At 44.7% G+C, this 22,109-nt stretch overlaps 3 protein-coding genes across 3 annotated transcripts; 2 read left to right on the plus strand and 1 right to left on the minus strand.

The window, feature by feature from the left end:
- On the plus strand, window positions 5,615-7,340 carry LOC8054908. Its single transcript, XM_002455933.2, has 2 exons — window positions 5,615-6,647; window positions 6,782-7,340. Exons 1-2 carry the CDS (start codon window positions 5,753-5,755, stop codon window positions 6,838-6,840), a joined length of 954 nt encoding a protein of 317 aa, XP_002455978.1. The 5' UTR covers window positions 5,615-5,752; the 3' UTR covers window positions 6,841-7,340.
- LOC8084852 lies at window positions 7,743-12,078 on the plus strand. The gene is made up of 4 exons (XM_021456249.1): window positions 7,743-7,806; window positions 8,176-8,180; window positions 11,140-11,241; window positions 11,326-12,078. Exons 1-4 carry the CDS (start codon window positions 7,743-7,745, stop codon window positions 11,716-11,718), a joined length of 564 nt encoding a protein of 187 aa, XP_021311924.1. The 3' UTR covers window positions 11,719-12,078.
- LOC110433797 (neutral ceramidase) lies at window positions 14,307-20,506 on the minus strand. The gene is made up of 10 exons (XM_021456402.1): window positions 20,091-20,506; window positions 18,799-19,220; window positions 18,214-18,422; window positions 17,541-17,909; window positions 17,192-17,447; window positions 16,823-17,093; window positions 16,613-16,738; window positions 16,107-16,170; window positions 15,807-15,973; window positions 14,307-15,231 (listed from the first exon to the last, which is right to left on the minus strand). The coding sequence occupies exons 2-10, from the start codon at window positions 19,143-19,145 to the stop codon at window positions 14,683-14,685; spliced, it is 2,358 nt and encodes a 785-aa protein (XP_021312077.1). The 5' UTR covers window positions 19,146-19,220; window positions 20,091-20,506; the 3' UTR covers window positions 14,307-14,682.

Here is a 22,109-nt window from a genome sequence, read left to right on the forward strand (position 1 = left end):
GCAGTCGACAGTTCACCTCACTGTGAGTTGCGTCTTCTCGTTGCTACCCAAGCTTGAAGGAGCTCTTCCTCAAGGAGACGAAGCATAGCAATAGCATTGTGACGGAGCTCACCACATGTTCGAGAGAATGCTTCAAAGGAGGGTGAACTCACTAGCTCAAGAAAGAGGTGACTGTATGCAAACCAAGCTAACCAACCAAACAAGAACTTATCCTAGCCAAGCTCATTGGTGCACGCAACCAAACAAATGGGTCTTAGCTTACTAGAGGCAGGCTTAGGCTAGCCTCGCTTAGTTTTGCTAGACAGGCTTATCTAGGCAACGAACTAAACACACTAGTATAGGCCCTACTAGGATGGATTTTTTCCTCCAACGCCCACAAAATATGAGGCTAGAGTTGTTCTAACCCAAGAAATGGTATTTCATATACCTAAACTTGATTTCAGATGTCATCAAGTCTAAATAGGTCTCTAACCCACCGTGGCAATGAGGATACTAGTTATGCATTGAGGTGGACCAACATAAGGGCCCATCTCCTCCTTCGATGGTGTATGAGGGTCAGATTTTCTGTTGCTGCCACTAACCTACTATAAGGCCGTGCAAGGGCATGGATAGCAACTAGTGTGCGATGAGGATGAAGAAAAGGAGGGGGCACCAAGCATTGTGGGTAGGAGATGACACAAGAGACAAAGAGAGAGAGATAAAGGAATACGAACCCTAGATGATGGGTCTACATCAATAGATAGTTAGCGTGCCATGTCAACACATGAAGCTAGTTGGAATTTTGCATTTGGACTTGGATGACATTTGAAACTAAGTTTACACACCTCAAAATCACATTCCTTAAATATAAGCTTTGGATGATAATATGACACTAAAATGGCATTTAGGATAACACCACACCCCCCCCCCCGCACCATCTCAACTAAGTCTGAGAATAACATGTACATTTTTACTGAAAACTCTAAATCGAAGAAACATTGGTCCTTTGTCGACACCCATCAATGGCACGTTGACATATTGCATAGCGTGGAAACAACTGCTTCCTCTATCATTATTCTGTCGTTCTGGCGGTGGTTTTGGGTGTCTAGATGGCACAACATGCTCTACACACCTGGACGTAATATATGTCCGGATCTAGAGAATGTTTCTTCTAGCTGGTAGAAAAACCAGGATCATGGATATATTAGGACAAAGGGAGTAAGTTTTTAGCTACGACACGTTGGAGTTGCTTCCAAACAATTATACAGTTCTAAGTTAGTTAGTTTACTGGATACATAAATGGTTCCCTTATCTAGCCTTGGATCCTAGTTCTATTTGTACTTGGTTGGTACAAGAGGACGACCATGGCCTCAGACTTTCGTTGTCTCTGTCTTGGTCCTTGATTAGGTTTAGTGTATAGTATACATTAGCGATTCAGGCCCAGAGACTATATTTGTTTTGCCATGAATAAAAATAAGCTTCTTATTTTTGAATTACTTACATCACTGTTGTAATACAGTTCTAAATTTGAATTAAGTCAAGTCTATAATATGTTTTGCTATGAATAAAGAGAAGTTTCATATTTTGAATTACTTACATCCGTCGTAATACAATTCTAAACTTGAATTAAGTCAAGTATTTTTTTTAACTTAGCTAAGTTTATAAACTATTAATATTACGAATTCCAAGAGATATATTATGAAAAAACATTTCTAATCATAAGTGTATGTCTCAATAATTTTGTTAGTGCTTTTACATAGGTAGTTAGTATTTATAACAAAAAGTTAAGATATTATAATAAAAGATGAGTAAAAATAGACAAAATACATTGTGCATTGGAATATCTATAAGGATACTAAAAAACTAGTTTGTTCTTTTTTTAGGGGTGGCACGGTCCCATTAGATTCATAGAGGCTTATAAAAAGCGAACATGCCTTAGACTTTCGGTGCATCAGACAATTCCATAAATAATGAATTTATGAAAAAGGTGAGACGTCTTCTGACTTCAAAGGTTTGAAGGAACTTGTGCCGTATTCATGGCCCCATTTTGTTGTGCCCTCATGCCTTCCACATGAACCATCATGCTTCAAAATACTGCCGATGTTGTGAAAGAATACGAATTACAGAAAATTAGGACAAAGAACATTATACCATATTTGCATCAGATATATTTCTTGGGGGTTTGGGGGTAGGGATATATAAATTTGCATGGGTAATAATCCTATAATAAAAATATGCCTAACAATAATCTTTTAAGACAAACCATAGGTTTAGAGAAAACTGCTTCAAGTATCATATTTGATAGGAGTATAATTAAAAGGTTTATCGTTGTTGTCACTCATGTTGTTCGAAAAGAAAGTCTAATATGACACTTTTGAGAAAAAAATGTGCCAGCAACAATTGTATATGGCAAATGCTTGAAATCAATGATTTTTGGCGAAAAAATCTACATAACCTTTGACCTTTACTCTTGTGTCTACTTCATCGCCCGAAACAAAGCAAGCATTTAACCACCTAATAAACCAACCTAGGTTTTTTTTGTCTAGTTTATCAAAGTTTAACATGTATAATATCTTATATTGTGTGTATAGTAGAAAAGAGACTATATGTGCACAAAACATGCCACATCGCCGGAGCATGCCTATATGTGCACAAACCATGCCACAACAGAAGACAGACTGAACTAGCTAGGCTTGAATGCTTTGAGTCAACCTGTGATGGAGGCCTTCAACTTGAGAATTTGATCCTGATCCTTCTCGTTAAGATTGACACTCCATTTCTGCAGCAACGATAATGCAGAGTATATAACAATTTGTTGTGATTCAATTAATTATAGTGTTATATTGGTTGCCAGCCTTGATTCACATCGCTTGGCGCTGTGTGGCCGAGAGCCCAAGAGGCCCAAAAATTGCTACGGTAATGGCGTCGCGGTGCTACCCTCGATCCAGACGGAGACAAAGGAAGCAGGGCCGGGCGGGCTAGGGCCTTGTTTAGTTTCAAAAAAATTTATAAAATAAAAATAGTAACACTTTCGTTTGTATTTGACAAATATTATCTAATTATAGACTAATTAGGTTTAAAAAATTCGTTTCGTCAATTTCGATCAAACTGTGCAATTAGTTTTTATTTTTATCTACATTTAATACTTTATACATATACATATGTTTAAAGATTCGATACGACGGGAAATAAATTTTTTTGAGAACTAATAAGTCGTAGGACGTTACGTATGGCTAGCTTTTGCACGAGGCTCGGTCCAGCCGACCTGACGTGACGCGGTGCGACAAAACCAGACGCTCAAAGTCCTCACATACTCGTATGATCCATCACGTCATATCTTTCTTAACATGTCGCAAAAAAAAATCACTAGGCCATGTTTAGTTCCCAAAAGATTTCGGATTTTGGCACTGTAGCAATTTCGTTTGTTTGTGAAAAATATTATCCAATTATAAACTAACTAGGCTTAAAAGATTCATCTCGCGATTTACAGACAAACTGTGTAATTAGTTTTTGTTTTCATCTATATCTAATGCTTCATGCATGTGCTCTAAGATTCGATGTGACGGGAAATCTTGAAAATTTTTAGATTTCGGAGTGAACTAAACAAGGCCTAATAAACAAGGAAGGAACGCCATTACTATGCTATCTCTCTCTCTCACCGTTTCACGTAACATCCCACGAGAGTACGGTACTTAACAGTTAACACTGGGAGCGGGTGTTTAAAAACAGTGTTGAAACCTCTGTCTGAAACAGAACAAGTGCATGTAGTAGTACTGCACAGAGGCCATTCATGTCCTGACTTGGACCCGGCCGTCCGGAGACGATGTTGTACAGACGACTGGCCTGGTCAATCCAAATAATTGCAGTTTTGACCGGTGACTACTGTAGATTGGTTGGACCGGGAGCCGGGCGAGGAGCGAGGGCGTGGAGTGGAGGCCTCAGCCCTCAGGCCTGGAAGGGAGAAGGGATCGATGACGCTGGTGTAAAAGGCTGTAAAAGGTCGCGCCATGGACTTGGACTCATCGAGTGCTCGGCTGCGCTTTCCGTCACTGGTGCACACTGCACCGCAGCGGCTCCCTGCCGCCGCTCGGCTCCCATCGCCGGCGATTTCGCTGACGCCCCTCCCCCAGCCACTTTGCGAATTTATGGCCGTTTCACAGACTTCTATGCACTTCTGTGTGATCCTGCTTGGCAGCTCTTGCATTTTTGGCTGGGCATGGTCCCAGACTCCCTGGGCCCCGCATGGTGTTTGCCAGTGTTGGCGTGAATGGAGCAACGTGATTGCTCGCTTCCATTCCATGGGGTGGATGATGCATGGTGCACGTACCTGTGGCGTCAATTTGGATCGCCGAGTGCAAGATAAAGCCATGATCTTTGTCACCAGAACACAATCGGAGTATCTGACAGCTCGAGTGCTTGACAAATGGGACTTCTTCAGCGATCCCAAATGTGCAACTGCGCAATTTGTCAAAATATTCACTTTGCGTCACGGTCACTCGACTGTAAGTTGGTGGTAGCTGTCACTGGTTGCTAGTGCTTTCAGAATTCCAGCGTGGGAAAGAAAACGAAGAATTAAAAGATCGTCAAATGGTAAGCAGTAGACATCTTCAGGATTTCGGGTTGGTAAGTAGGAGACAAAGGAAAAAACCCGGAACGTTGACGTGCCTCCTGCCTGATGATGCTAATTGCTAACATCGCACGCAGAGTTTCTCCGTGCAGGTGCAGCCTACATCCGATAAAAAGTCCTTGGGTTGCCGTGGCATGAACCATGCGTCCATGCCCGATACAAACTGCTTGCAGCGCACGCCAAAGTAGTGCCAACACACCCGAAACTAGTGTTGGCAATGAGTTATGAACTCCCCAGACCCATCCTCGTGACAACAATATGACACCACGGGTATCCCCATATACAGTGATGGGTGGGGGAATTTTCCCAGACCCATACTCGGGTGGGTAAATTAGACCCAGCGGGTCACCCATACCCGCCAAACATCAACAATTTACAAGCACCAGTCACGTAGTAGCAATTCACAAGCACCGTCACATAGCCATTCACAAGCATCGTCACATAGCCACCTCACCATATACCTAGCAAATAGCAACATAATAATTTCTGCTGCAACCACTAGTCACAACACCATAATAGTTCATTGTCCATACAAATCACGTAGTAGAGAGTAGTACTTTGCTAGCACTACATAGGGTTTCAATGTATGGGCTACCGGTGGACTGGTGGGCTTCTTTAGTTTTAGGCTGGGTATTTTTCACCCATGGGTAAATAGGTACGGGGACTACTAGAACGTCCCCATACCCGCGTACCCAATGGGTGAAGGGTTTGCTCCGTTTGTGTACCCATGGGTACTGGTTTCACTCCATATTGATACCCTAATAGAGTAAATACCCATCGGGTCGCGGGTCGTGGGCCCTATTGACATCTTTACCCGAAACACGCCGAGCCGGTCGCGCGTAGTCAAGTGGCCAAATTCCCACAAACACCGCCAAAAAACGGAGGAAAAAACCGGGAGCCTTTGGTAAGCCACACGTCCCGGCTCCACCACCAGTCACCACCTCCACTGCCTTTGCCGCTCCCCGTTTAAAAGCCACCGCCCACCACCACCACCCAGTCCACCCCCACCAGTTCACCACCTCCACCGCAGCCAAAGCGGACTGGCGCGACCGTGCTCGTGCTGCCTCCCCCCCCGCCCACGCGCCCACGCACGGACGGACGCACGTCCGAGTCTCCCAGAGAGCGCACGGGCGTGTAGGCGTAGCCATGCAGATCCTACGCCTGCTCGCGGCGCGGCGGTTCCGGCGCCGCCGCCGCGCGGTGTCCACGATCACCGCGACGGCGGCGACCGCGCCGGTGACCCCTCGCGGCTGCGGCGTGTACGGGTTATACGGCGAGGAGGAGGACGAGGGCCCGTTCTTCGACCTCGACCTGTCCTGCTGCTCCGCGCCCGCGTCCAGCGCGGGCAGCCAGGCGGCCGAGTCGTCGGGCTCCGAGTCCGAGGACACCACCTCGTCCTGCCCCGCCGCCGCCGCCGCCGCGCGCGGCGGCGACCTCGACTTCGTCATCTCGTTGCAGCGTAGCCGCTCGGGGTCGCCCTCCTACGAGGAGCGCCTCTTCTTCCGCGGCGCCGCGCCGCCGCGTCGTCCGGCGGCGCCAGGCCCGCCGGCGCTCATGTTCTGCGCGTCCGAGCCCAGCGACGCCGCGTCGCGCGCCCGCCACAGCAGCGCCAGCGCCAGCCGGCGCGGCGGCGGGTGCAGGCTGCAGCTGCGGACGCTCAGCTTCGGGTCCGCCAAGGCCGCCTTCTACGGCGGACGCGCCAGCTTCTCCCGCAGCACCAGCAGCTTCTACGGCGGGTACGGCTCGCCCGACCAGGACCTGCTGCGGGACGAGGGAAGGGCCACCAGGCCGCCGCCCTCAGGCGACGTCATCCGGCGGTACCTGAGCAAGATCTCGAGCCGGCTACGGCGCGTGGCTGTGGCTCCCGGCGCCGCCGCCGCGGACCTCCGGCTACGGAAGAGCCGCTCGGCTTCGGCCACGCAGGTGTCCGCGGCAGCAGCCGCCCAGTCGCCGACACCGGCCCGACGCGACGACTCGCTCGCCGAGAAGCAGGACGGCATCGCGAGCGCCATCGCGCACTGCAAGGAGTCCCTCCACCGAGGTACGTGCGCCGACGCCGTAATGCTGACGCCACCGACCCCGGCCGGCCGCCCGCGTCTCGTGCCTCTCCATTAAAATTTGTCTGCTCCCCTCAAGCTGACGCGCGCGCCACCACTTGCGTTTCCCTTGTTGCAGCGTCCGTCTCGGAGGTGGACACGTCGCTGGTGCGATCGCGGAGTGACCCAGGGCCGTAAGCAGCGAGCGTCGGTCGACGACGCTGGGTGGTTTCGCCATCTGCCGCGGCCGCCGTTCCGCTCTGGGACTCCGGAGGAGGAGGCTTCGGCGACCGAAGCTTCGCGCTGAATTTCGCAAAGGACGCGAGGAAAAGACGACGAACATGCTGCTGCTGCTGCTGCCGCAAGTACGAATTGCTAAAGGCTCGTCAAGAACATGCAGCGGTCGGTTGAATGAGAAGAGCGAGCGAGCGTCTTTTAGGCTTGTTTAAGTGTGAGGAGCGAGTTCTTTTGGTGGTTTTAGGCGTGGGGAAAGAGCTCCTTTTAGGCTCCTTTAGCCACCTCCCCCATGTACAAGCGTGGATCTGTGTCTCTTCACCACCTTTTCTCTCTCTTTTTTTTGTTCAGTTTTCTCTCTTTTTTGGTTCGACGCTTTGTACAAGAGACTTGCAACAGGACCTGTAATTAGTAGCTAGGTGCTCAGCCTTATGCAAATCTCAACATGTTCGTTCGTTGTCCCATGCATGGTGCTCAAATTTTCCCGCTCAATCGTCTTTCGTCTTCGAGTTTCATCTTCCATCTCGTGTCAGATTGCTGCATTACAAGAGGAACGGTCAACTGCAGGTCACTGTGCAGCTGTAAGAGGTGCTAGTACGAAACCTGTAGTCACATCACATCTCGTCTTCCTGCCAGCCAGGAGCCGAGCACGTACTCTGGGCGCTCGCCTGCGCTGTTTGGCCTGTGCCGTGCAAAGAGCCAGTAACCACCCCAGGCGCGCCCAGGCCGTGTGTGCCTGCCCTCGTGGAGTGGTAGACGAGACGAGACGAGACGGACGGGATCACGGAAAAAGGCCGGGGTCCCCGCCTCGCGTCGCGGCGTCATGATGGAGCCGGTGGCGGCGAGATGGGGGACGGTCCGGAGCGATGCCGATGCAATTGAGCGCGTACTACAGGGGTAGTACGGTGAGGGTGACCAAGACAAAGATCTGTGCGTGATTCTGAGGGGTCTCGTCGCTCGCTCGTCGTCCGTCCTGGGGAACCGCGCTGCCTGCGCCCATCTCTTTCGGCTTTTCTTTACCTCCCGCGCCCGCTGCCATTTCCGTCGTCCGTGCTCGTGCTCGTGCTCGTCTCTTCTCCCCCCCCCCCCGCCAGGCAATGCCCTGTTGCTGCTCTTTCCTTCCCCGTCTGGGTCTGGTCTGGCCGACTGGCCGGCGGCCGTCACCTGCGTGTTGCGTGCGAGGCCGGTGGGAGGGAAAAAGGCCGCGAGAATGGCCCAAAGCTACACCCGCTTTGGCGACGGAAAGAGGGCCGGAAACGCATTGTTTAGTCTGATGACCTTTGGCTGGCTTTCATTCAGGTCAGGTCTTTTAACCTTGTCCCGGCTGGCTGTAACTAAACAAAGTTAGCAGGCAAAAGCTACGACTTGTGCCGTGCTGCATCGTCGTCAGCAATCAGCGGCGAATCCGAGGCAGGCCGGGGGCTTTTGCCCCGGCGCGCTACCCACCCAGCGTGCATCTGAGGAGTGAGGAGGAGCTGACAGCTGAGGCCGCGCCCGGCGTGGGGGGCCACAGCGGCCACCACCATCATGCCCGTGGGAAAACTTTTTCTATCTCCTGCTGCGCGAAAAATATATTCTAGAATTGAACCCAAAAAAAAAAGTGCTGATGACAAAACTGCAGAGGCCTGCGGGTGCAATGATGGAGCCGAGCGATGCGTAGGATTTCGCGGATCTTGATTCACTCTTGACTGCCGCTGCTGCCTCCTGCCTGGAGCGGAGGGAAATTTTTGCTTCGGTTCGGTGGGTTGGGTGGGGGTCGGTGTGGCAGAAGCAGAAGCTGTAGAACAACTGAAAGAGTAGAGTAGAGTACCTCTGCTCTGCTCGGGCAATCGAGTCCGTCTTTTGATCGGAGTGCCACTCATTGTGACTGAGCAAAGGAGGTAAGCTATGATGAGGGAAGGAAGAAACTGTGAAACTCTGATGGAACTGATGGATCGATCCTCGATGACGATGAAACCACACTGTTTGTAGCTAAACCATTGTGCCAATCTTGAGACCCACACAAAAAAAAATGTTTGATCAGTTAAACCCTCGCGAAATTGGTGGGCGCGAGACTCCTAATCAAGCAAAGCATTGTTCTTTAATATAAGACTTTAACAATGTTTGTTCAGGATTCGCAATCTATAGTCTGTGAGAGGGGGGGGGGGGGGGGGTCGTTATTTTGTGAACCGAGAGGGACCACACCAATCCCGTGTCTGCAGGGGACTCGAAGTTCAGACAACAAACTCGCGGGTGCTGTCTCGTCCGTGAACGTGTACCATTCCATTGCAGGTCCGGCTACAATGCATGACCTACGTTTTTTGCACGTTGTCGACAGCAGCCGGGAGACACGACTGCTGCCGTCTCCAACGGTGGGTGAGCTGACCTGAATGGAAATACCCGCTTGCTGCAGAACAGCAGGCAGACCTCCTTGGCCTGCAACGAACTGTTTGACTCGTGGCGTTGTTCCTCAGCTGTTTTGAGGCTTCAGAGGTGCAACGAACACGAACCACATCGGGGCTGCCACGTCGTTCGAGGCCCCCAAACGTGCCTCTGAATCGCGGACAGGGACGGGACCAGAGACGATAAGGATCTAGGAGAAATTCTTCTCCCGTGACAACTGCATTGTATGGCTTGCAACGGCAGCAACCAACCGTGCTCACCTGCCCTCCACTTGGAACACCAGCCGGCAGCGTCTCGCATTCGGCCTAGAAAGATGAACATTCTTTTTGGCTTTTGCTTTCCCAAAGCGGACTGCGAATTTTTTTTCCCTCTTCTGAAATGCACATTTTCGTTGCTTTCAGGGGTGTTGTACAGGACTGCAGTAGGCTGAATTTTTTTTTGCCCTTGAGAGAACTTAGAGCAACTCCAACACTACCCTAAACTTCACTTGTCAAATCTTGGATTTTGCCAAGTGTAAAGCTCAAATGCCAAGTGAAAAAAAAAGACTTCTCCAACAGTTAGCTATTTTTTTGGCAAATTTGGACTATCTTGTGATTCCTGAAAAAATCAGAGAGACTTTTATGCAAAAGTTGCAATCTATTTAAGGCATGCGTGCATGCTGCATGTGTGGGTCCCACCGCGTAGGCAGGATGCCAAGCGCTCCCAACGCTCCTAAATTTGAGCCAGTTGGCCCTCTTTTTGCCAAGCATCCTATTTTGCCAAGTGCATATAGGGTAGTGTTGGAGGAGCTTTTTCCATATTTTGCCAAAAATTAGAATTTGCCAAGTGCATATAGGGTAGTGTTGGAGTTGCTCTTAGGCCTTGTTTAGTTCCGAAAACCTTTTGGTTTTCAGAACTGTAGCATTTTTATTTTTATTTGATAAATATTGTCTAATTATGGAGTAACTAGGCTTAAAAGATTCATCTCGCAATTTACAGGTAAACTGTGCAATTAGTTTTTATTTTTGTCTATAGTTAGTGTTCTATGCATGTGTCACAAGATTCGATACGATGGGAAATCTTGAAAAGTTTTTGGTTTTTTGGGTGAACTAAACAAGGCCTTAACAATTGTTCTCAATGTTATATAAAAAAGCATTTGTTCCTTGAGCGAACTATTCTTCAAACACACTAGTAGTAAGAGTTTTTCGATGTTTGATTCTCAAGGGAGAGAAACTGTGGACCAAAGTAAGGTAATTCATAATAAATATCAAAATCACCAAATTTAAACTTTTGGTTATAGTGGGAAGAATTTGTGTGATTGTAAATCTAGTGGGAGAGTCATTTGGTTCGAGAAAAAGGGAAGAGTGAATTATGAAGTTAGGAGGAGGTTTAAGTCCATAATGCCACACAAGGGAACATATTACAAGTGGTAAGAGCGAGATAGAGTTTCCATATATTCTTCAGACAACGTATTTGAGGTTCTTGAGATGGGAGCAGGCCTGTAGGTGCTGGGCAGGGTCGTCGTAGACCTAGTTGGTATGCAGCAGCGCGGACGAGAGTGCTGCAGGGATTCCAGAAGGGGCCTGCTTCCTGCTGCACCTCATAGGAGGCGGCGGTGCCACCTTTTCAGCGACGGGAAGGAGGATGTAGAAACAGCAGGTGGCGCCTCACAATTGGTCATAACATGAACTGTGGCTATTTTGTCAGTACATAGCTGTTCTCTTACATCAGATTGTTTTTGCCATTCGGATCTCATCTATGTAACTACCAATTGCCCTTGGTACAAAGAACAAAACATTCATGCGCCTTTTGCAAAGCTAACATATGATTTTTCGTATTCTGCATGACACTACAGTAGCACTAAGCTTTTCATATTTTTTTCCCTTTTTAATTCATTGTCAGGCAAGCAAGTATCAAGATGAACCACCAAATGCATTTGATAGATTTAAAGACTTGCACTACAGCAAAAAGAAGGGGTTTACTACTACAGTTCAATCTGCTATTGTAAGTAAAATCAAAATAAGTGTATAATCAAATGATACATTGGATTGAAATGATTATTTATCTATGTATCCCATCTATTGCCAGGTTGAAATGGAGGACAAGATAAATGCTCCTGTACAGGATGGTGAGGAACCTAAGGATGTGGCTGATATTGTCCATGAGGTTCTTGCTCAGAAGACTAAGAAGAACAAGTTTCTGGTAAATGTGGGATTGAAAAGGTCATCAGCTACTGAGGACTACGCCGAAAGTCAGCATGAGTTGCAAGCTGAACTGCTGCAGGAGAAGCAGACCACAAGTGAGCTTAAGAAGGTTGTGAAGGCTCAGCAAATGCAGATGGATGAAATGATGAAGAAGTTCCAGGAAGGTGAAATAGCAAGGGCTAAACAGGATGAGGAGTACAAGAAAAAGCAAGATGAGACAAATGCACTGATTAGGGGTCTCATGTCCATGATCCCAGCAAGTCAACCAACAAGGTAAAGTTGTGTTTGGCTTACCAGCTGCAGCACCGTGGTTTGTCTTTTGAGGGTCCATGGCAACTGGTACTTTTGGTTACTTGACGGGTACTGTTGGTGTGTGAACCTATGCCATGTCGACATGTGTGGTGTGAATTTTTGCAATCTGTTGGCCTATGTGGTGCCTAAACTTTTGGCAATTAATTCTGCAGCTAGTTGACCTCAAATGCTATTTGTACTTATGCCATTTGGTGTGGCAATCTTTAAATGTAGCAGATTTGTGCTGATCTGTTTAAATGTAATTGATCTATGATGATGATCGGTGACTTGTATTGGCAATGGGACCACTATCCATATATAAATATATTTATATGTCATTGCTATATTTTTATTGTATCTGTGATGATCAGCAGCTGTGATGATGACCATTTTGATGCGGTGTTGATTTAAAATTTAAATTCGAATATTTTTGGCAAAAAATTAAATTCGAATTTAAATATTTCTGGGAAAAAAATAAAATTCGAATTTGAATGTTTCTGGAAAAAAAATTAAATTCGAATTTTAATATTTTTTTGGTAAAAAATAAATCTGAATAGTGGGCCAAATCTTCATTCCATATGGGCTAGCCTAGTAGTATGGCCTTATTAAAAAAAAGAGAAATCAGAAAACATGGGCATAGTGGGGCCATAATATGATATGAAGAAAATGGGCCTCCTCCATAATGGGCTGGTGTAGCCTAGTGCTGACGTGGCAAGGTAGCTGCCACGTCAATTCCGTCATCACCAAATGACGTGGCAAACGATGACGTGGAACAAATCCATGACGTTTAAGTTCATCACTGTAGGCTTTGGCTATTGTTGCTGATCATGTATTCCATGACGGAATGAAGTAGCAATCGGTGACGGCTCTAGTTAGTCCAAAAAATTTATGACGTGAGATACATGACATATTTTTCGATCGTCACGGCAAGTTACTCGTGATGTATTTTCAACTGTTTATGACCAAAGTGATCGTCATGTAAAGCACCATTCCTTGTAGTGTTTGTTGTGAGAGAAAATCACTGCTGAATGACTAATGCTCCAGCAAACTCACATTTGGTGGCTAGAGTTTGCTGGAGCAACAGGGGAGCTAATGCTATCATCCAAGTGCTCTAGCCACCAAATGTGCTTAAGGAAATATGCTTTGCGAAGTGATTGGACTAGCTGAACCTCACATTTGGCGTTTGCACTAGGCTTAGATTTAGTGTTTAGTGAGATTTGTATACCTCTTGTCAACCTAGTGCTTGTGCCCACCATTATTTATGCACACTAGGAGCTTGTAGTTTTGCAAGACCCTTCGAGTTGCAGAGAGGTTGCTTAAGTTGTACCACGTGCTGTTTTGGCCGGAAACTCAATAGTAAAAACGACAGGAAGCAGTTCGAGAGAAGGCCTAGCGGAGACCCACTTGCGCGTGGGGAAGCCTCACAGGCTCCATAGAGGTACTTGACCGAGAGCTTGGCCTTTGTGAGGGCATCTTGTGAGGGGCTTCGACAAAGACTAATAAGGAGAAGCATGAGCTTGGTACCTTGGGGAAAAAATATTGTGAATAAGAGTTTGCATCTCTATCTTATTTAAGCTTTCACACTTTATATGCTTTTCTAGGTTGTATGTTTACTTTACTAGTTTAGGATGTGTTCGAATCATAGGACTTTTAAAGGAACATCAGAGGAATCAGCTTTTCTATACTTTTGAGTCTTGTAGCAGTGTTTGGAACACAGGATGACTTCATCCTTTCCATAGGAAAGTTTCCAGCACCTGTACGGAGGAAAACAGAAATCGACTGCAATCTCTTGTTTATTTTTCCTTCATGAAGTACGAGATGAATCTCAGGCTGGCCGCAAGCTTATCACGTTTGTGCCATGGTGGATGCCTAAACTATAGTATGTTTAAGAGAGATCAATGTTGATCAATGTTGAGCCCACATTTCATATTCATGTGTCCCAAACACCTACTCCAATGAAATTCCTATGGTGTTCTGCTCCTCTGTTTTGTTATTGTATTTCTATCTCTTTCCTGCATTTTCTCCTTTGTTTTCTATTCTTTTGTTCTAAACAAGCACTTGCTAGGCTAGTTGATAGGATTAAAACTTAGATTGCAGCAGTAGAGATAGCAACACACTTAAAAAATGTGAAACCAAGGACTTTTTTCCCTTAAGCCATGCTCTATATTTTGTTGCCCAGTTTAGAGTTATTTGAATTTCTATGGTTTATTTTGGTGTTTATTTGCTAGTAGATATTCTTTGCTGTCTATTATATATCAGGGGAAGGGGAGCGGGCATTGGCCTATGTTTTCTACACTATAGCACATTGTTTCAAAGATCCATCCAGCAAAATCGGCCCATGAAGTGGGCCTAGGTCTTGTGCTACCCTATTTTTACGCTAGTCAACAGGCCATCTCATGCTATGCTAACAGGCCATCTCAAAAGCCCTAGGTGTTGAGTTGGCTTCGCAGTCCCCATGGTATGCTAACAGGCCATCTCAAAAGCACATAGACAAAAGGAAAAAAAACTTAACAATCGAGGTAAAGAATTTCAAAAGTGCCGAAGAATACTCATGATCATACACTTGCAGAAATCTAGGAACTAGGAAGGTCTCATCATAACCCACAAGTAGAAGTTACCAATGCAAACACAGAGTAGGCATTACAGTATATCCTAACTCGCTAGGACATGCCACTCAATTAGCAGGGCAAATGGGGATTTCGGAGCGCCCGCAACTCCAAAGGTTTCCCGTTTAACATTTCACACATATATTGTCTGTAGCTATGTACATTACCGTAGTGATAGCGGTTTGATATGACCAGAGAGAATGAGAGATGGACAACGTTATTAATATCGAGCACATGTAAAAACCATAGGGAAAACATGTCGATACACTGGCAGGTATGCAATGTAAATATGACCCGGTGTAGGTTCTCTGACAGGTGTGCCGCGGAACGCAATGGTGTACTACCTAACGCACTGCGAAAGCCCGAGAGGTCCCTGTAAAATGGTTGATGGACCCAATCAGTGGTTTGGAGGCACCAAAATGCCTCAATCTATAAACACCCGATGGGGCATCTTCAGGAATGGTCCATTCCAGCGTTGCAAAGCTTCTTGAACTCAACTTTGAAGGTCTTGACCACTTGAAGCGTAGTGACCAGTCGTCGTCATCATAGGCAGGAACCCAGTTGTCGGTACCCTCCAGCTTCTCAACAAGTGCGAATGTACCATCTGTGAGAAGGTCATTCCTTGGGCAGGCTGAATAGAATGTAGCATTCACAATACTGCCCTTACTGAAAGTTGAGCTTGCTGGAACATCTGAACTGACATCTCCAAACTTCACCCCATGAGGTGTGGAGTCAAACACAACACCTGGGAGGAGTCCTATTTGCTTGTCCAACATATCTGGGGGCTGAAATTTTGTTGGGACCTCTTTGTCTGCAACCATGGCTGTAGCAAGTTTCTGAAACTCCTGAATGTAGGCACTCAAGGTGTGGGGGCCATACAACGTTGATGCTCCCTGGCAAAAAGCAATTATTTGTTTGAAATGTCAATATATCTAGAATGGACTTCACTATTCCTATTGTACATATTACTAGGAAGATCACTAAAATGATGCCCTAACGAAGTATTAGAACTTCTCTACCAAGCACTGTGTGGACATGCAAAATAAGGAAACAAAAGGACATGAACACTTGCATCAAAAGGAGAAAAATATAGAATTCTCCTTTTGTGACGCTAAATACAAGGGGGCTGATGTGGTTGAAAGAACTAACAATAATGCACCCAGGGGTCCACAAAACAAGATGGTTAATTTCGGTGCACACCCCTAAACAAATTGAAGAGGACCATGCTGCAGACTGCTTGATTTCTAGAATGGCAGGGATGAGGGGAAAAACATGAAAACAAAAAGGTTGAATCTCAATGACAGTGTCAATTCAGCTATATCCAGAACATGTTGCTACTAAGGCAGTTAAAAATGACATTAAGTAACTACAATTGTGGAAGGGCCACCAAACATCAAGCTAACTATCGTTGTTCCATTCTGTATTATGTTCTCAGACTGAACATCAAATGAGCTGGGCATATACATACCTCGTATCTTTGGATCTGATATTCTTCAAAAGTTGTAATATACTGAGAATAGGTATTTGTTAGCCCCGCAAGAACAACATGAATATTATTAAATTCACCACTGTTGTCACTTGCAAGTACAGTTTTGACAGCATCACGTAGCCTCCTGCCAGCCATTGTTGTGAATTCTGAACCAAAACATAATAACCATACAAAATGCATGACATGAGCATAGGGATGTCCACAATAAATATCAATAGTATCAACACATCACATGCATTCTTTGCTTGGCAAATATCTTATGAGGAATTGGAAAATTACCTCCAGGGACACACAAGATAACCAGCTGGCCAATTCTTATGATCTGAATTGGAAGAATTGCAGGCTGCATAATAATAATACATGATTCAGCGCAGTACCAACAAACAAATTCAGTAAGCCAGACTTAATTACTTGGTTTCTAGTTCACGTATCATCATGGAGTTTAATCGCAAAAGGAGGGCTATGCCACCACCCCACCCCACCCGCACCCACCCACCACTCACGAAAAGAAGAATCATTTTGGCAAACTGATACTGCCTATGATTATGCTCTAAAACAAAGCGCAAGATCAGTTAAGACTTGAAAGAAATGATCAAATGAGACTCACAACGTCAATAATATTACTAGAAAAGAATGCTATATCAGCCTATGTGGTAGTGATTTGATTAAGCAACAGATGTTCTATATTGATGGCGACCTCAGTGTCAACTATCAAATGAACCAAGGAATTTGCATTTACTGTGAAAACTAGAAGCTGTACAATTGTTGAAAAAAGGAAGACATACTGCCCAATCATATGGTTCCTTCATTTCACCAGTATCTAGCAAGATAGGTTTTGGTGCTTGACATTTAACTTGCTCCTTCCCTGGTTCCTTAAGTAAGTTTCTTACTAACCTCCAGAAAGCATTTCCCTGATAAGACATAGTAAAAACCAGTCAATGCCATGTTAGTGAAACACTGAAACTTATTAGGCTCATTTGATTAATATGATGAACCTTGGCATCTCCTTGTTTGAAGTCAAAAGCTCCAGGACCATCTGTGGTTCCAGCGGCAAAGGCAAACCCCATGGCTGCTGGGCATGTTTTCACAACTTGCTGACCTCCTGTACTTGTAGGAATATTCACTTCAAGTTGCGAGAAATCTAGGTAAGTATGCCTAAACTCAACTTTGCCTTGTATTTCTTCAGAAGCTGAATTAAAAAGATCTACAGCCTTTTGAAACTGCCTATTGCCAATGATACGGGTACTTTCAAATTCATCAGGATATCTGCAACATAGCAAGGATTCATCGATAATAAATAAATTCTTCCAAATATACAAAAGTATGAAGCTACAATTATAATCACTTGTAAATATGGTGAATACCCTGGTCCTCGTCCATAGCATAGTTCATTCTTCCCATTGCATGTGCTGTGATTGAAGTCACAAGGAAGGCCAGTGTCTATACAGAAAGTTCCCAGGACATTTGGACTGACATCACCACAATTTGACTGGCAGAATGCAGAAACAAATTTAGGTCTGTTTTGTTGAGCGCTTCTAATGCGCCTGGTGATACTTGAACCAGATAATCGTCGGCCACCTGAGGCTTCGTAGGATGACGCCAATTGTACTAAGTCATCAGCTGACCAAAAACAATTATAAGAGCAGTTTAGCAACAACCTAAAATACTTCATTTCAATACAAAATTTATGCAGTCAAGAAGCATGGAACATACTTATCTCATTTGGTTCAGGAATTATTGAAGAGACTCTTCTCGGAAGTCCAGAGGCCATGTGTAAAGATTCCGGACCATCATGATTTACAGGAGCTGCCTGTTTTGGAATGCCATTTTGTTCTGCCCAATCTTCCATGAAACGTGCAGCTGCTCCTTTGTTATCACCACTTATCAAAGAATTTGTACGACTCATAGATGTTCCATGAGTTGCAAACCAATTGAAACTCCCAACCGGACCAGATTCGTCATCTACAAACTTGACGAGGGTCATTTCTGTATCAACATTATACTTATACTTGCCTCTCTCTTCAGCAGGGTTATTTAGGTATGCACTTGGGCTGCGATTCACACCAGCATCAAGGATGTCACCTGAAAATCATGTCACAAAATATTAGCTGTAACTAGATCCCAGTGAAGCAGCCTTCACACAGCAAGTAGAAGAGAACATCTAGCAAGATTTCAGGGCACTGATCACTGTGGGCTTGCCGACTGGCCAAACTCAAAACACTAAATTAACCAACCAGGGATAAGGTAATAACATTGGGAGTCCTACTTAAAACTAAATGCAATTTAAATTAGAGAGCGATTGAATGAATTAAAAAAAATGCTAAATTATTCTTGGTAGTGTTTGGGAAAACCTAATTGGCCCCAGAAAACAGACATAATTTTGTACCTTTGTTCACATAGATTTTCCCAGGATGGAGATTGTTGTGAGCCTCAACAATGCATTGCTCAATTCCATTGACAATCACATCAAATGATTGACGAACAAACCCAAGTGATGTGACAATATAAACTACATACTGCAGATAACCACCAGGACCAGCATGTGTATGGATTCCACTGATAGCCACATTATTCTCATTATAAAGATCTCCATACCTGCCAAATTGAGGTTGCATAGTCAGCGCAAGGGAAAAACTTACTTCTACAAAATATATTATGATCCATCTAGTCAACATTATGTCTGGACTCCTCTGTGCAGTGGCATGTAAAATGGTTAAGCATTTTGTCATTTATCACATAGTGTTGAAATGAGACTATCTTCAATATAAGGAAAAGTTTGGCATTAGTTTTTTAGTGAATAACTCAAAAATCATTAAAAAAAACTATGTGTATGGTACCCCGCATGTGCAAAGTACGATGGATCAGGTTATACAAATATATGATCAAACAGACAGATAGACAGAGAGAGAGAGAGAGAGAGAGAGAGAGAGGTGATTTTCTGATATTAAGATTCAAGAGTGATCACTCTTACCTTCCTTTGAGCCTTTCAAGCACCTTTATTGTAACAATCTGTGATGCCATGCAAGCATCAAGATTTACAAACACAACACGCTTGCCATTAGGCTCAGCAACGATAAACGCACGAGCCTTTAGCCTAAAGTGAATTCCTGATGCGATCTGCTCAGAATTTGCATATCCCATCATGTTAACATCTGCTGCTGGTCCTGTTATGTCATAGCTCCCCATACCCACCAAATATGGTGAATCTGAAAGTGCTGGGCTGCAGTTCTGAAGAACAAGTACCAGAAAAAGGCATAGCCATATCTTGGGCAAACTAAAACCAGAAACTTGGGAGCACAAGGAAGATGATGCCTCCATCAGGAACCAGGGATGGAATTCTTGATCAGCTCATGCAAGTTGGATATCTCAATAAACTGACAAATTGACTACAGGCTGCAAAAGAGAAGAGTTGGTACTCTATTCCAAAAATACTCACAGATCATAGTGCCACACAGAGCAGGATATGTGTTATCCAAGCAAGTGAGAAAATGAGAGCATGGATTTTTTTCTGGAACGTAGTAATTGCATTTCTCCACATGAACACAGTACACTAACATACATGAGTTTTTTTTTTTTTTTTTTGCGAACCACATACATGAGTTAATGTTTGCCAAATATAGCTGCAGATCCCTAGTTGATAAAACAATTCAACCTTCTGAGATCCTGATGTAGATGCACCAAAAAATAGTTAACATGAATTCCCGGCAGTGGCAGGGGACTAGAGTAGAGTGGCAGTGGAAGTGGGCAGATGTTGGGCAGCGAAGAGCCAAAGAGGATGAGAATTGGGAGCCTGGGAGGCGAAGGGCACAAGTAATATCCTTGGAAGCACACGCCGCCTAGGCGGCTACACTACAAATCTGCCCTGACCTCAGATTCTTGGCGTCTACTATCACGCACCCACGGGAGATCAGCATCACAAGTCTAATCAGGCAACAAGCAACCAACACAACAGTCCAATAGCTACACCAAATCCCACAAGCAACACCACAGCAAAGAAACCGGGCCAGTCTAGTCACTCCCCCACCAAACAAGCAACAGCAGCACAGTCTAACCGTCATGGACAGCACACACAAGCTAAGCCAAACAGTACAAGCATCCTGATAGCAATAACAAGCATCTCACTGAGTAGCATAACAACTGGAGATCCTGCGCTGAAACCCTAGCTTGATTTGCGCACCCAATTAGCACCAAAGTTGGGGGGAAATTGAGCAAGGAAGCGGGTAGTCCAGGAATCGAAAGGAAGAGGGGGGAGCGAAGACTCACCCCGTGATCGGCGAAATCCCTCCCCGAATGATTCAGTTGCTGCTGCGGCCGCAGTGACTGGCCGCCTACGCCGCCATTTATACCTCGGCACTGCGGACAGCCCGCAAGGAACGCGACGCAACCCGCTGAAAATTCCGAGAGCGGGGGGTGCCTCGTAGTCGTAGGACTGGATGGCGTCGGCTTTGTGCAGCTCCGCTGCGCCCCTGCCACTGCGAGTGTGCAACTATTTTAAGGCGAGCCGGGTTCGAAGTGTTGGGGGATGGGGGCGAGCGGAGCGGAGCGGAGCGGATGTGGACCGATGGTGACGAAGCCGGGGAAGAACCGAAGAAGCGGCGCGACGCCGCGACGGGGACAGGCGGGGTGAGGCGTGGTCCGCGTGGAAGACACGGGAACGAGTCAGGGAAGGAGAGCTGGGCGCCTGAGCCAAACTATAGGCCTTGTTTGGCTTTGTTTAGATGAAAAAAGATTTTGAATTTTGACACTATAGTATTTTCGTTTTTATTTGACAAATATTATCTATTTATAGAGTAATTTATAAGTAAACTGTGCAATTAGTTATTCTTTTTATCTATATTTAATACTTCATGCATGTGCTGCAAGATTCGATGTGACGGAGAATCTTGTAAAGTTTTGGATTTTTGAGTGTATCTAAACAAGATGCGAAAATTTTTTGGATTTCGCTACTGTAGCACTTTCGTTTGTTTATGACAAATATTGTCTAATCATAGACTAACTAGGATCAAAAGATTCGTCTCGTGATTTACAGGTAAACTGTGTAATTAGTTTTTATTTTTGTCTATATTTAATGCTTTATGCATGTGCCATAAAATTCGATGTGATGAAAAATCTTGAAAATTTTTTGGTTTTTGGGGTGAACTAAACAAGGCCTATGTGAGCCAAACTTATGTGAACTTTGTGCAGAGAACCTGGCCCGCTCTCGCTGCCCAGTGCCACTGCAATAAAAGGTTTGCCTTCGCGAAATGTTTTGCTGCTCCTTTGTCTCTGAATTAATAAAATTATAGAGTTATCTTAAAGTGTTTTTAAGTATAACTAAATTTATAAAAAAAACACATCAAATACATAAATTATGAAAATATATTTAGCAATATTAATTTGATGTCATAGATTTTAGTATATTTTCCAATAAATTCAGTTAAATTTAAAATAATTATCTTAGGATAACTCTACGAATTGATTTATTCTGGAAGAAAAAGGAGTATTGGGCAGTGGATCATGAAATGGATGTAGCTAGCCTAACCTATGAATTGTTTAGTTCACTCCGAAAATCAAAAACTTTTCAAGATTCTCTGTCACATCAAATCTTGGAGTACATGCATGAAGCATTAGATATATACGAAAATAAAAAACTAATTGCACAGTTCGTCTATAAATCACGAGATGAATCTTTTGAGCTTAGTTAGTCTATGATTGAATTATATTTATCAAATAAAAACGAAAATGCTATAATGCCGAAATCCGAAATTTTTTCAGAACTAAACAAGACCCTAGTATGAAATGTTTCCGGTCTCTAATTTATTTGGACAGATTGGGGATTCAGGTTTATTTGATAGACAAGGTCCGTAAATTTGTTGTCGCATAGCAGCAACTTCATCTAGCTTGTAACCCATCGACAATTGAACTGGTTTGATTTTAAATTTGGATTTCAAAATTATGTACTTTGAAATGTTGCTGCATTGTAGGAGGTACATTTACTAAATTTTAGATCACTGTGATATGAAAGTATAGCTAAAATAGAGTGTATATGCACAAAGGGGAGTTTTTTTTTAATCAATTCAGGGAAAGTTCCCACCTACTTATATCGAATCGAGTGAGCTAAAAGCTCGAACAGATCAGTATACTTCCGGCGTACCAGAAGGTGTACATAGTGTAGAAGAGGGGGTGTGCAAAGGGAAGTTTGCTTTGGTAATAGCAACTCCAGCAGTAGCTAAAATAAGATCTTTATTTTTTAATTGGATGTTTTCTTTATTTTTGGGTGTAAATTTTTGCTTCTACTCCAAC

This window comes from Sorghum bicolor, chromosome 3 (assembly GCF_000003195.3).
Source record: "Sorghum bicolor cultivar BTx623 chromosome 3, Sorghum_bicolor_NCBIv3, whole genome shotgun sequence".
Lineage (NCBI taxonomy): Eukaryota > Viridiplantae > Streptophyta > Magnoliopsida > Poales > Poaceae > Sorghum > Sorghum bicolor.